The sequence below is a fragment of the Lasioglossum baleicum genome, chromosome 2, assembly GCF_051020765.1.
Source record: "Lasioglossum baleicum chromosome 2, iyLasBale1, whole genome shotgun sequence".
Classification (NCBI taxonomy): domain Eukaryota; kingdom Metazoa; phylum Arthropoda; class Insecta; order Hymenoptera; family Halictidae; genus Lasioglossum; species Lasioglossum baleicum.
This window is the reverse complement of record NC_134930.1, coordinates 11,725,300-11,739,228: the sequence shown is the minus strand read 5'-3', so window position 1 is coordinate 11,739,228 and position 13,929 is coordinate 11,725,300. Positions and strand designations below refer to the sequence as shown.

At 42.9% G+C, this 13,929-nt stretch overlaps 1 protein-coding gene across 3 annotated transcripts in view; it reads left to right on the top strand.

Annotated features, from left to right (window-relative positions):
* The first annotated feature begins 3,668 nt into the window (after nt 1-3,668).
* The window catches only part of Neto (Neuropilin and tolloid-like), a 237,917-nt gene continuing 227,656 nt past the window's right edge, over nt 3,669-13,929 (top strand). For 2 of the 3 annotated variants that reach the window (XM_076447134.1, XM_076447132.1), the window contains exons 1-2: nt 3,669-3,949; nt 7,809-8,283. In XM_076447134.1, coding sequence (XP_076303249.1) covers nt 8,139-8,283 — 145 coding nt within the window. In that variant the 5' untranslated portion in view covers nt 3,669-3,949; nt 7,809-8,138. Of the gene's footprint in view, nt 8,284-13,929 lie in introns of all 3 variants that reach the window. The other variant, XM_076447133.1, reaches the window with a different exon arrangement.

Sequence of the window (13,929 nt, the reverse complement as noted above, 5' to 3'; positions counted from 1 at the left end):
ATAGGCGGCGTTGGTGTCGCTGCAGTTTTTGCGTGCGTATGCCTATCGCCCAGAAGCTATACGTGGAGTCATTCTTTGCGATACATATACCAAAATTTTCGATGGTTTTATAAGATCGTCGGTGGGCCAATCGGCTAAAGAGTTGGACTGCCAAGCGGTAGACCGAGGTTCGAATCCTGTTGGGGTAAACAGTTTTTTTCCAACCGTCTACCGCTTTTTATCTATATATACTGTCATTAGTTCGCCCCTTGTTCATAGGCGGCGCTAAAATACTGGTCAGATTTTTAACACGGCAGCTTACCCCCCCTGGGGAGGACCCAGGATTATGGAGAGGAGTCGTCCAGTTAGGATACAAGAACAGGAGTGGTAGAGATCCAAAGAGATATGAGCACCGGAGTAATGCGAATAGCGGGTCGCAGTGCCCATCATTCTTTGGTCCTGTTGAAGGTGGTTAAAGTCCTAGTCCTGAGTCCTGGACTGTTAGGTTTCTTTAGTGGGTATGGGCCCGGTACAGTTTGAGAGTACCGTGTCGAGCCCCACACTTTCCCCTCGACCGCCATCTTTAAAGGGGATGCGAGTGCGTAAATGCATTTTTTCCCTAACAGTCCTTAAACTATAAGAGAAAAAAAAGAAGGGGAAGGAGTTGTCCGTGAACCGCGAGCCGAAAGTTGCCCAAAAGTGCCCAAAAAGTAGGACAAGAAATCAGAAAGTGTTGGTCTAGCAGGTGGCGGGGGATAATCTCTGGGAGAGAGGGGAAAATCTTGGATCGACGTAACAAGTTTGGTAGCAGGAGCATTGCGTTCCCTCCGCAATCACAATAAAATTCTCATTACCCAATGACGGAACCTACTTGTTGTCAGTTTGCCCACGTTTCTCTACCCATCGTGAAATTCTCAGTGTCAATGTTGACGGTGCGGCAACGGAATTCAGAGAGAATACTGTCAACTTTCCCAGAGGGCGTCATCAAGTAGTAAAGAGATACACAGAGGACCAGTTCAGTGAAACTACACAAATTAGTCGATACCTTTGAAATGTTACACGACCTGAGATATTGGTTCCGTATTTTCGCGCTTGTGTCAAGACATATTTGTCCCCTGCTTTCTCGACAAGTCCGTCCCCGACCATCCGTCGCCCGTGTATTCAGTTGTATTGATATTAAATATTTCTGAAGAGATTTCGTTGAATTGCTCTCACTCGAAAAGCGCTGCAGCAGTGCACTTGAAGGCATCTTGTAAAACTGGAAAGAGAACGAGGTTCTCAGAGGCTCGTTCCATCTTAAATGAACACTTTTATGCAGATTTAGCATCTATGGCCGTTATCAATTAATCTCTTACGTGGTTTGGTTGATTAACAGTGCAACGAAAGAATGAAAATCCAAGCATACCCATTATTATTGTCAATTTTCTATTGATTTTTCACATCTTGTTAAATGTTTCGAATACCTCTTCATTCCAATGCTGCAAACTGAATATGCATGGATTCTCGTTTAGATTTAACTTAATCCGTAGGTTTGAAGCATTGAGCCAGACTTTGAGTTCGACAGAGTGTAAATGAAGACTCATGAATACCTTCTGTATAAATAAAAGTGTAAATGTTCATTTGTTCAAAATCTTAAATCTCGGAAAGTTCTTCGCCGATTGCTTTGAAATTTTGACACAACGTTGCATTCGAATACGCGCGTGTTTTTATATACATACCTACAATATTATATAGATGTCACATCTGCGATAGGTAAAAACATGCTTATTGTGAAATTAAACATATTAGAAACGTGCGCTTTCTCTTTTCTTTCTTTTTCATTTGGCCAGACTGAGCCACAGCAACGCGTGGCTGGGTACAGCTAAAGCATATCCCACGAGAGAATAACCCCGTTTCGCGCAGCTTAGAATTTAGAAGATGGTAGGGGAACAGCGAGCCTCCACTACCAACTCCCCAATTTCTTGAACTAATTAGAGCGAAGATGAGCAAAGACGAACGAAAACTGGTCTTTCCGCGGGGTTACTCTCTCGTGGGATATACTTCAGTTCCGTAATAAATGTACAAATTCCTTTTTTTCCTGGGAATACCCATTATATGTGCTGATTGCAAAAAATCTTCTATTGGTTGCAAAAAGCGTTTGTCTATATATGCAATACTGTTATTTGAACAATTTTGTAGTGTATCTGTAAATAGCAGTAAAACACGTTACACTTCAGAACAAGAAAATGTTGGAATGAAATAAAAAATATCTATCTCTTCCTAAAATATTAGTATTAAAAGTAAAAATAATGGAGATGAATGAACAAGAGTTGCATTTACGCATAATTGTTATTGTAGAAACCCTACGTGAATATTGGAGGCACTGTATTAGAATAAGAACATCCATTTTTGTTTTTCAGAGCACATTCATCAATTTGAATCTAAAACTTCCGCTGCCACAATCTAACCTGTATTCTGCGGAACAAGTCGGTATAATTCATAAAGAATGATCCTTAATCCTACAGCTTATCGAGCCCCGACTACTTTAGCTATTTTATCGTTCAAACCATTTGTCTTTCAAAACGTCGCTAAGACAGGAATAATTCATCAAAATAACTCTTTTAATCCTATGCACACCATCAAACACTGTTCCGCCAGCATTCTCGCTATTTATAAACAGCAACGTCAAACCCTTATTCTGTAAATTCGTGTAATGAAAACGTAAACACGCAATACAACTGCCGTAACGATGCTTACATCGCAAACAAACTATTCAGCCAACAATCCTGTGCAGTCGAAAACAAACCAACAACGCGAAATTTTTCTCTCAATGCTGCATTGTACAGGTGTTTCAAAAACGTAGGGTCAAAAGAAACATACTTCTTTTCCGGGAAAAACTGAAGAAACAAATCTCCTTCTTCTAAGAAATTATCAATTTTTAGTTGTAAACATTTATATTATTTATATTTGCAAATGAAATTTATTTTGACAATTTTAAAGCACTGTGTGGAGAGATTTTTCACTTATTGTTTTTACGTGGAATCACCCCGTTTTCGGTTGTACCGTCAGTTACTGGCCACCCAGTATACTTGAAAAATTCAATTTTAGTCCAGAAGAACTATTTTAGCGTTATTTATGGGCTATATTATGGCCTGGTCGTAATATAGCAGGTCATTGAATTCGTTTTAACGTCAGCTACAACGTTATGAAATCAAAAATGCATTTTAACATTTAAAAATGCAAAATTATAGATATTTAAATACTGTTAAACTTTTGTTGGAAACATTATTCCTCAAATTATCGGAAACCCTTGAAAAATCGTGATAATGCAGTGCATCCACTGAAAAGCTGGAAAACATTATTTTTGCATGTGAATCATGTTTATTCTTCAGCCTTTAAGTACGTCGGGCAACAGAAATTGCACGATTTTCACAAAATTTTGAAATCGCCTTTTTTCCGACATTTCCAGCGAAACACTCCAGTGTGTGGCCGGTAAAATGAAAAATCGTCGACAACGTGTGACGCGAGTTAAGGCCGGGCGGAGAATCCTTTGTCGAGCGGAGAATCCCGCGAGCATAAACTATCTTATTAAACTTCCAAGGCTGGAAGCTGTGTAGAGCGGGCCGATCCGACGCGTCTGGTTCTGGTGCTCGCGTCGAGAAGCCCCGCGACGCAGGCAGGAGGGGTTGGCCGAAGAAGAGTCGGCGCTAGTCAGTCGGCGGTGAGACTCCGCGTGCGACGCGTCGTTGCGGTGGCTCATTCCTCCCCTGAACGGATCGGAACGCGGGATTTATCAGTCGTCGTCGGTGGCCCGAAGTGCCACGTGTGAACCCGATCCTCGAACGGAAACCGGCGGGCAGTGAACACCAGTGCGTTCGAATAAAATCGCGGCACGGTTTCAAGGCCGCGGGACGCGTATTCCGTGTATCTTCGATCCATCGATACACGAGGGTCTGTGTCCAGGCGGCTGGAAATCCCCCTTGTCCGAACGGTAGACTTATTTTGCTAAGCTGGATTGTACTCGAGGATGTTTCAGCCTCCGCGTTACATTTTAGTCGATCGGCTCGGACAGAGCAGAGACCGATGCACGGCTGCGACAAAAATATCCACGAAAAATCTCGGCAGCCGGCCAAACGGCCTCGAGAGATCGCCATAATTCGAGGAACGGGTTTGATAAGATAATTCGGGTGGTTACGGGTTGCCATCGCGGTGCCGCGCACCGGTCGGAGGGCTGAATTACGCGATCGTATTATCGTAAAATTTTTATTCCTTTCGTTCATTTTTTTTTTTTCAATGGGGCCGCTCCGCTTTTCTGCTTCACTCCCGGATAGGAATTCGTACCCGATCGAATCGAACTGATCGCGTTAACAACGGCACGGCCTTCGAAGCTTTTAGCTCCCGATGTCTACACACGTTTTATGAAAAGTGCTCTTTATCATCGCCGCGAATTCCTGCGCTGCCGATTCTTGGATCAGTAATTCTCGTCCGGTATTTCGCGAGATCCAATCAATTTTGCCATTATTCGAGCGATGCCGATAGCGAGACGATCGCGGAGAGAGAAAGGGGGGATCAATTTAATCCCATTCAATGCAGCCTCCCCGTGAACAGGGTTTAATCTCGAATTCAAGTTACACGAGTGCCTTGCGTTCGACCGGCGAAATGTGTTGAACGTTCTCCAAGCGATTCTTCCGCGTAAAAATCGTCGGAGCGCGTTGCAATAGCATTCACGGCCGAGAAATCGACGTTTCGAATCGCCGAAAAAATCGTACACCGGGGCGGTCATGCATATTCAGCCGGCGAAGGAAAAACAAGCGAAAAAGTTTCGATACGCGGTGATTTCAGCGGCGATTCATGATATCCTTCCCCCGCGCTGGCCGGACGCGAAACGAGCAGTTTTTATTAGGGAGCTGGCCGGATGATTAACAGCTAGGGCAAACAATTTTCCCCGGGACGAAATAAAGAAGAAGCGCCGGAGCTCGCTAATTACCGCGAATAACAGCGGGCCCGTCCGCAGCTGTGTGTCTCCTTAATGAAAAAATAAAATGTTGCCTTTAGAGCCGAGCCACGAGAAAAATATTCCGCGAGATTATCGCGACACCGCGCACCACCGCACCGGTCGGATCTCGGTAATCGCGAATCGTGAGAAGAGCGCGCGGAGAAGTAGACACTCGATAAAATATCGAGTGCTTTGTCTCTTCGCCCGCCAGCCGGCCGGCGCGGCGTGGCGTTTCGACGAAATTGCAATTACAAAGGGCCTCGAAGATTTACGTTGGCCAACCCCCGGGAAAAATACGAGCACCGAAACCCGTCGAATCGATTAACGAGGCTAATTGCACCGAAGGAACGGCCAGGATTCCGCTGTCTTGCTAAAGAGCCGAACCCTGGAAAGAACAGCGGAACAGCTTCTCGTTCCGGTGCTTCGTCACACTTTCGACGAGAACACTCGATGCTCGAAGATAGACGATGGAACATACTTCAATTCATAAGTGCTAGACACTCCTGAAGTTTTCAGGAGATTCCTCATGGACGCGGTGCTTCGGACTGTGATGGATTCGCGAGTTTGATACCGCGATAGTAATCTTGCGGATTGTGTGTGGTACGATCGAATTTTCTCCTGGATGAGCTGTTGTGTTTCGAAATTGTTCTTTTAAGTTATTTGAAAGAGATCGAAAAAATACGGAGACTTTTCGGCGTTCGTTGACAGAGAGCTGAATTTATTGTCGCAATTAGTTTATTATTGTAATATATGTATCTTTGCTCTCATCGCGATAAGAACTTGATGATTTTGACAACCATTTTAAATCACATATCTATAAAATATTATTACTATACGGCGGAGTTTATAAAATTATAGCAGAGTAGGTGTGTAGGTAAAAAGATTGGTAGAAACTAAGAATATTGATCTCTATCACTATCAACATATTAAAATTATTACAGGAAGAAAGATTTTGGATGTTGCCTCTGTATCCTACAATTGACGCAGAGCATTTTGCATAGAATCCGCAGGCGAATTATTGCGAACTAAATTGAAGCCGAATAAATAACCGTATCAGGTGAATAAGCCATAATTAATATTCCCCTCACAACACGCAACATGATTAATGCATTAAAAATAAAAACAAGTAGGTGAAATTTAAATCAGCATACCGATTAACATTTTGTTTAACAACCTCACGAAAACACGTGTCCACTGAACAATGTTACAAATCAAACGAAGCCGTATTCGTCGAATAAGCCATCACATTTCTTTCTCACCGTAAGCGATACATATAAACCACTTACATGGCTTCAATCACGGCTTTCCAAGGTCGTGTACAAATACCATGCCGACTATGCGGTTCACCATCGTACACGCTATTGATCCTCAAGATTAAGGAATTCGCAGCAGCATCTCGTCAATTACCACCGTGCTTTCAAACCGTAAAAGCTCGAAAGAATGTTTGATCAGCTGCACAATCAGGTCTGAGAGATTCAGGAATTGAATTTGTACTGATCTGACTTCCTTTAAATTATCTTGAAATTCCTCAATCGATTCTTTTACTGGGAGTAGTTTCATGCAATACAACAACAACAGTATCATGTACGAAAAGCTCCGAGTGTAAGAAACTTGTGGGAGTGCGTCACGTTCCAGTGAAATAAAGAATTGAGGGACGATAAATATTATATATCAAGAAGAACTGCAGTGACGCAGACTTTCATGGAAAATAAAAATTGTAGCAGCTGTAGAATCTACGTTGATATTTATTTCTTGTCTTAACAATGAGTTAAAAATAATACAACAGTATTTCAAAACTTTTTTAATGTTTTCACCATTTCGTATTTTGCCTACTCACTATTATTATAGATGCATAAAATCCGCAATCTAGTAATAAGTGAGTATAGTCTGTTCAATGTCATTATATTATTCAGAACACTGTTAATCAAAGTACAGTAAATATTCGATCTAAGAAACCGGAAACATATCCTGCAAATGTCCAAGAACATGCCGCGTGATCTGATACGGGGTTAGGGATATTGGTGTGAAACAGTACTAATCCAGTTACAAAACTTCTTTGTTTTTCATTAATTTTTTTATGAGATTTTCACCAACTTATTTGTGGCATTTTTCTGATTAAAAGGGCACTTAGCACGATATAATTTGAGCTGTATTTGCGGTTTAATTCTGCCTTGGGCAACTAGTGCTCCAGGAATCGATTACGTAGAATCGGCTATCCGTACCTGGCCGGCCGGCTAGCCAGCGTGAGTCCTATCCGGCCGTGTGGGGGTACCGGAGTGCGGTAGTGGGGCTAGCCGATTCTACGTCATCGACTCTCAGAGCACTAATTGCCCAGGCCTGGTTTAATTGACGGTATGCAGTAAGTTTTAAGCGAGGTCACAAAAAAATAGTAGTTTACAGAATTTACACCTAGCGCCTGGCTGGCTAAAGATCTCCTAAACGCGTCTGAACGCAACATCTTGTGATTCTGGGTCCATTCATTAAACTTGATCAGAAGTGATCGCTTGCATTTGTGTCTAGCCGACGAATGGAGTATGGATCGCAAAACACTGCGTCCAGACGCGCTTAGGAGATCCCACCGTAAGCTTGCGCATGAACTAGTCTAGCGCGAGTCCTTCGAGCATACGCGACGATCAGCTTTCACCAGTTTCCTGACGAATAGCTTTCTGCTTCGTACCCGCTTTCTCTCTTCGGGGATCGAGGAAACGTCGGTCGGGTTCGGATAACTATGGCAGCGATCCGATGGAATCGTCACCGGAGGTGTAACATCCCCGCGATGCAAATCCTCGCGATCAAGCGTTCATGAGCTTGTTCGCCGGCAATTCGCACGTCGAACCGACCAATGATATTTCAGCGGGCGCAGCGGGGCCGATCATGCGTCCGATAGGATTCCGGAGCGGGTAAAAGCGGACAGAGACGGAACCGGAGCTGATTTGACGGAAGTCGCGCGTGTTTCGCGTGTGCACGAGAGGAAGAGGAGATCGCGAAACCGCGGCGCTCTACCGCGCCGGCCGATCTGTGTTCGCGCGCGGAAAATACGCGCGTGACCAGTGTGGGATCGATTCTGATTTTGTGGCTGTGCGCGGGTGTTTGTGCCCCCCTGTGCTACTAAACGGAGTGTGCCGTCAGCGAAGCGGAGAGAGGACGGGCCCACCCGAGGAAACCTGGGAGGAACATTAAATGAATGTTGTTGCAAGCGGCGGCTGTGATCGTGAGAGTAGAATCGGTGCACGGTGTGATCGGCCGATTTCAATTCATAAATGTGCGAGTGGTGGAGCCTACAATGGTGGCTCGGCTCCCGCAACAAGTTCTGCTGCTGCTCGTACTCGGTGAGTCGAACACTGTTCTATCTCTTTCTCTCCTTCTCTCTTTCGCTGTGTGTCTATATTCTATATTTAGGCGGTGACCGTGTCGAGCGCCACGCTTCCGCCACATATTTCGAGAAAATATGGCCCGAACCAACCCCGAACGTTATGCCCGAGCGTTCTTTCCTCCGGGTCCTTCCTCTCGATCCAGAGGATCGAGCTGCTACCTGTTACGCACCGGCGATAACGGAAAACGGAAAAACGTCGAGGGTCTGCTACCCTCTCGCGACCAACGATCGACGACGCGGTAGATAAACGGCTGATAGCTTTCGCGTGCCAGCCGACGACGTACGCTGTTCCGTTTCTGTAAAATAGATGGAATTAATTCAAAAATTTGTATGGCATCGAATAGGTTCAAACTAGGTCTTTTCGTAAGCTAATACTTGATCGAGATACCGAGATAGACTGAAAAGGGCACAGACTTACGTCTGGTCTGATTTATTAAATAAATAATAGTCAAGCTGAAGTGTCTCGAAGTAAACATTTTTTTCTACTAGATCTAATTACTATGTAAATCTAACCACTAAAAAATCAGACTAATACTGTGTGCATAAATATGTATCAAATATCAAAATATCAAAGTATGTATCAAAATATCAAAGTATGTATCAAAATATGTATCAAAAACAATATCTGCAGAATCAGATCTCAGTTGAGATCTGAAATGTTTAAAATTAAAAAAAAGAATCAATACCTTCTTCAATATTATTATAATCTGAGAAAGAAACAATGAGCTTGTGATAACTAAAATACGAGATAAACAATTGCGATTGAAATCTCTCTAAATATCAAAAACGAGTTTGCCCGAATAGCGTTTCACCTCGGAGCGTGACGGATCAAACTCATTCACAGCCCAGCTAAAATTGTGTACGCGGTGCGCCTAAAGAAGTTTGACTTCAAAAACATATTTTTACCTCCTACTAAATTCGTAATTCACCAATCACAATTACATAAAATAACATTCGATATTCTTTATATTGACCTAGGGTAGGAATGTTGAGCTTTTTTGGTATAGTTAGTCATATCAAAATTTTCCATTGTTACATTTAGGAGACGCTTGACATCGAGATTACTGTTTCACATGAAAACTGCGCTTTTCTCTGTCGTTGTCGCGGAAGATTCGCGTGCGAAATGTTTTCCCAATTTCCCGTTGAATTTCGCTAACGAGAATGGACAAAAATCGTGTCTGTTGGCTCGTTCGCGACACCGACAGCAGGATTTTCAGGATTTTAATTAACTAGTTTATCGATCGACTGTGCCGAGTAATCGAAGTTGCTATCAGGAAGTTTGTCAAATCGAGTTAATTGTCGGCTCTGCCGGCGGGACTTCCATCGATTGGAGGTCACCGTCATTGTCCCCGTGATTTCTGTCAATTCGACCCGTCTGATCGATCGGTTGGCTCCTGTTAACAAAAATCGCTGCCAATCAATTCCTCCTCGGGATAGGGGAGCGCGTCAAGTGGAGCGCATAATCGAGACGTTTCGCGGGATCAATTACATTGTCTCTTGTCAGGAGGTTCAATTGCGCTCTCTCAAGAGTGGCGAGAATCGGGTGGTGTAGACGGGAAGGCTAAACGGGACGGAACAGGAGTGGGAGGGTGGTGGAGACTAGAACAATTTGCATTGTTCTCGGAGAGGCAAAGTGTAAACTAGCGGGGAGCTTTTAATGACGCGGATTCCTGTACCCGCGGGACAATGGGGAATTCGTCTTACTTTTAAAGCAAACGATGGGGAATCGCTCAAGTTCCACGGTTTAACTTTGACAAACGGCTGGGAGTGTCGTTAATGCTCCTCCTCTCGCCGTGATTCAGAAACCGAGTTTGCGACGGAACTCCAACTCGTCCCGCCCAGTGGAGAGTTGCCTTTATCCTACGAGGGGTAAGAAAAATTTTCCGGGCCCGCGCGGATCGACTGCGCGAGAACATCGGCGGTTAATTTAAGATAATCCGACGGCTAAGGTGGAGCACTAGGCCGAGAAGTGGAGTCTAATTAAACAGGATTATTCAAATAGGGGCGAGTAAGGTTTCATTAAAGGAGATCGCGAGATCGGAAGCAGACTTCGAGGTGGAACGAATGGTGTTTGCCAACGGGCGACGAAAACGCGGAACTTCGTCCGTGGAACTGTACAATTTGTTTGCGAACAGAAACTTGATGACTCAACCCTCATCCCTCCTTCGTTTTTACAACTTCATTTAGTATTTCTTCGTGGCGCGATGGAACGAGACGAGGTGGAGATAAAATTGTCCGTTCTCGAATGAAACAGAGTGTTTTGTTCCTTTTATTCGCATTAACATTTTAATTCCGGAGATATAAGAAAATAAGGGAACATTGTAATAGACGCTTTTGCTCCTCGGTATCATTTTCCTCGACTTTAATAGTAATGGCGTGTTTTTCCATCATATAATCGCAGATGGTAAAAAATAGATTCTTACTAAAGATTAACAATTATATTAAATTCTTTTAATTTTCCTATAAATGCATAAAATTTTCAGTCCAGTATCCAAAATTTTAGGTACAAAGATTTGTTTTTTGTATAAAAATCCGCTGTATAAAGATAACAATCACGGGCGAACGATTCGAGCAAAAGAATAAATACGACGTCGTGCGACGCAGCCTCCAAAAGAATCCTCGTTCAGAATCCTTTCGTTCAGATGAGCCCCATCCTTCGTAGATGCATCGAGGCGTCGCGTCGCGTCGATTTACGAAGCGAGGCTATTTCTATTCCGCGGGTATATTCAAAGAGCGTCGCGACGTCTTTCGTCGATCGGCTTTTTATCTCGGAAGCGAAGCAGCCTGGTCTTGGACGAGATCTTTCGTCTTTTACGCGACGTCTCGCCACGTTTCGCCGCTATTTCGCGGCGCAAATCGCATTAGTGATTCGCGAAACAACGCGGATCGTTGTTCGGGAGACGAGATCGGCCACTTTGTTCCCGTCGCGTCGTCTGGCGGAAAACTGTTCCTCTCGACGACGAGCAAGTTTCTTCGTTGACGGTACGGCAGTTTTCAGAGAACGGTTGGGAGAGAGGGAGCAGGAGAATGGCGAGCGCCACCGGCGAACTTGTCTACCGTCGCTATAAAGCGAGCCCACTAATTTGCATACCACCTAATTTGCTCCCGACCGTTCTGTCCCGCGAAAACTCCACTTCGGCAATCCGACAGCTTTCCGTGCGAAATTGCTGGCTCGGAATCTCGGACATCGTGGCCTACCGTATTGTCGGCCGCCGCTACTGATTGATAAAGGCCGCACGCAACCGTGCGCCAATCGAATTTGATTCATTAACGAGTCGCGGATTCGCCGGCGCGCTGTCTCGATCGCGCCCCCCCCCACCCCACCGCCGTCGCATTTTTCATGGGGAATCGCTATTACGTTTGATTGATTATCGCGATCCCAACGCCCGCTTTTGCTTGCTCGCGGCGGCAGGATCGTAAATTTTACCGGGCCACTGTCGGCCGCGAGAAGCCAACGATGTAGACGTCCTCCGCGTTGATTCTTCTGCAAAAATGTCCTTAACCCTCCGTGGGAAACCCAGGTTCTTTATGGCCGACGCGAAATGTCACTCCTGAATTTTCATCTTTCCAATATTCATTTATTTGCTTACCGTTAATACACTTTAAACATTTGACGTTCCACGTTATTTATGGGCTTAAGGTAATAATAAAGTGGGTCGTTCAATTTGTCTTAACGTCAGCTGTAAACATTATGAAATCAGAAATACATTTTAACATTTAGAAAGTGCAAATGATTTAAATTCCTCTCGAAAAATTTTCTTTTAGAAATTTTATATAATATATGAGAATTTTTAAATGAATTTTATAAAATAAAAGAAGTTTGTCGATGTTTAGATACTGTTCAACTTTTGTTGGAAAAATGTTTTCCTCAAATTATTGGAAACCCATGAAAAATCGTGATAATGCAGTGCATCCACTGAAAAGCTGGAAAACATTATTTTTGCATGTGAATCATGTTGAAATGATGTAATTTATTATTCTAATATTAAATATGCAGAACAGGAAACTTTTTAATGAGTAAATATATATTTTGAGAGATCTTTAAATTCTTGTACTATTAATTTTCATCAGGGAGCACACGCTAAATTAGTTATAAATCTGCAATCTGTGCAAATCTGGGACTTAATTCGTTTTGCACTATGATCACAAACCTTCAGCGAATGTAATGATACCAGAACGAGCACCGACTACACAATGGGTGATTATGTTCAAATATTAAATAATTATACTAATTTCGATGGTAACGAAATGAAATCTGTGCGAAAGTGCTCTGTATATCTACTTGAAATGTTTCTGCGTGAATAAATTCACACAATTTCCATAAAACACTTGAATGTCGCTAATGAATGAATGCTGTTTCAAAAACTGTTTCAGAACGCGAAGCGTGCTATAAAATCTCTTGACTTTCGATGAAGTAGGGTACTTCACGGGTGTACAAATAAAATAAAACAATACTGAAACTTTGTTCTTCAGACCTTTAATTATGTCGGGCAACAAACTGTACGTTCCAACGATTACACAGAGCATACAATCGGGCAAAGGGTGATTGTACATGATAAAATGAGAACAAAATTTGGTATAACAGTTTTCATATGGAACTTCGTTCTTGAGAAAATCTAATTTGAAAATGCAGCGAATACGGGCGCTATTACGGTCTGATCATGGCCAACCAATACTACTGCCTCCATATGTGATTCCTAGTGATTCCTAGCCTGCGAGTTCAATGCATTTCTAACAAAATTGACTCGGCCATTTACAACATCGAAACGATTAAAAGAATTCAGAAATGTCGATATACTATTTCCAATACGTTAAAATTATTAACGAGCAAAATGAAGCACATTTATGAGAGAAATGAGTATGCGAAATTTAAAACGTAGAAAAGTTAAATTGGTGTATTATTTTCCACTGATTGAAATGATCTTGACAATAATTGACAAGCTTGACAAGAAATGACAAGATTGATTTTATTTAGACTTTGCAGCTCCTATTTTAGTACGTGCTCCACTAAAGACATCTATACAATCATTTCTCATGAAATTATTATTATCATATCAATAGTCGTAAAATGAAAAATCTGGAACCGGTCATTTTGACCGGTGATGATAGGTTTAGTGTTAATTAATCGTTATGCATGAACGATTGAGAAAGCCTAAAACTTTTGCCCACATCTAATGAAATCGTCACTTTTAGTACTTCGTGAACCAAGTGTGAAATTAATTGAATGAATTACTTTCATGTTACAACAGAATGTCTGTGGTTAGCAGTCGAAGTGTTATAATGGAAATTATCCCGTATAATAGTACTATGAATGTGCATTCACGGAACTATGGCGACGGTGATTATCGTCCCGTTTCCTTCATTACTGTTTAGCGTAGAACGAGACTGTGATCGCAACTGGTCACAGAGTGTAATCGATTTTCCACAGAAAATCCTTTAATAATTTGGCGGGAACGGAATTGCTGCTTTGATCTTGGCTGCTCGCGATTTTCTTGTCGATTTCGATCCCATCGTCTATCTTCCACTGTCTACGTCGAGTCTTTCGCACACAAACACGTTTAAAGTCCTCTTTCCGCCGGGCCAGAGTAAGCACATTATCGGC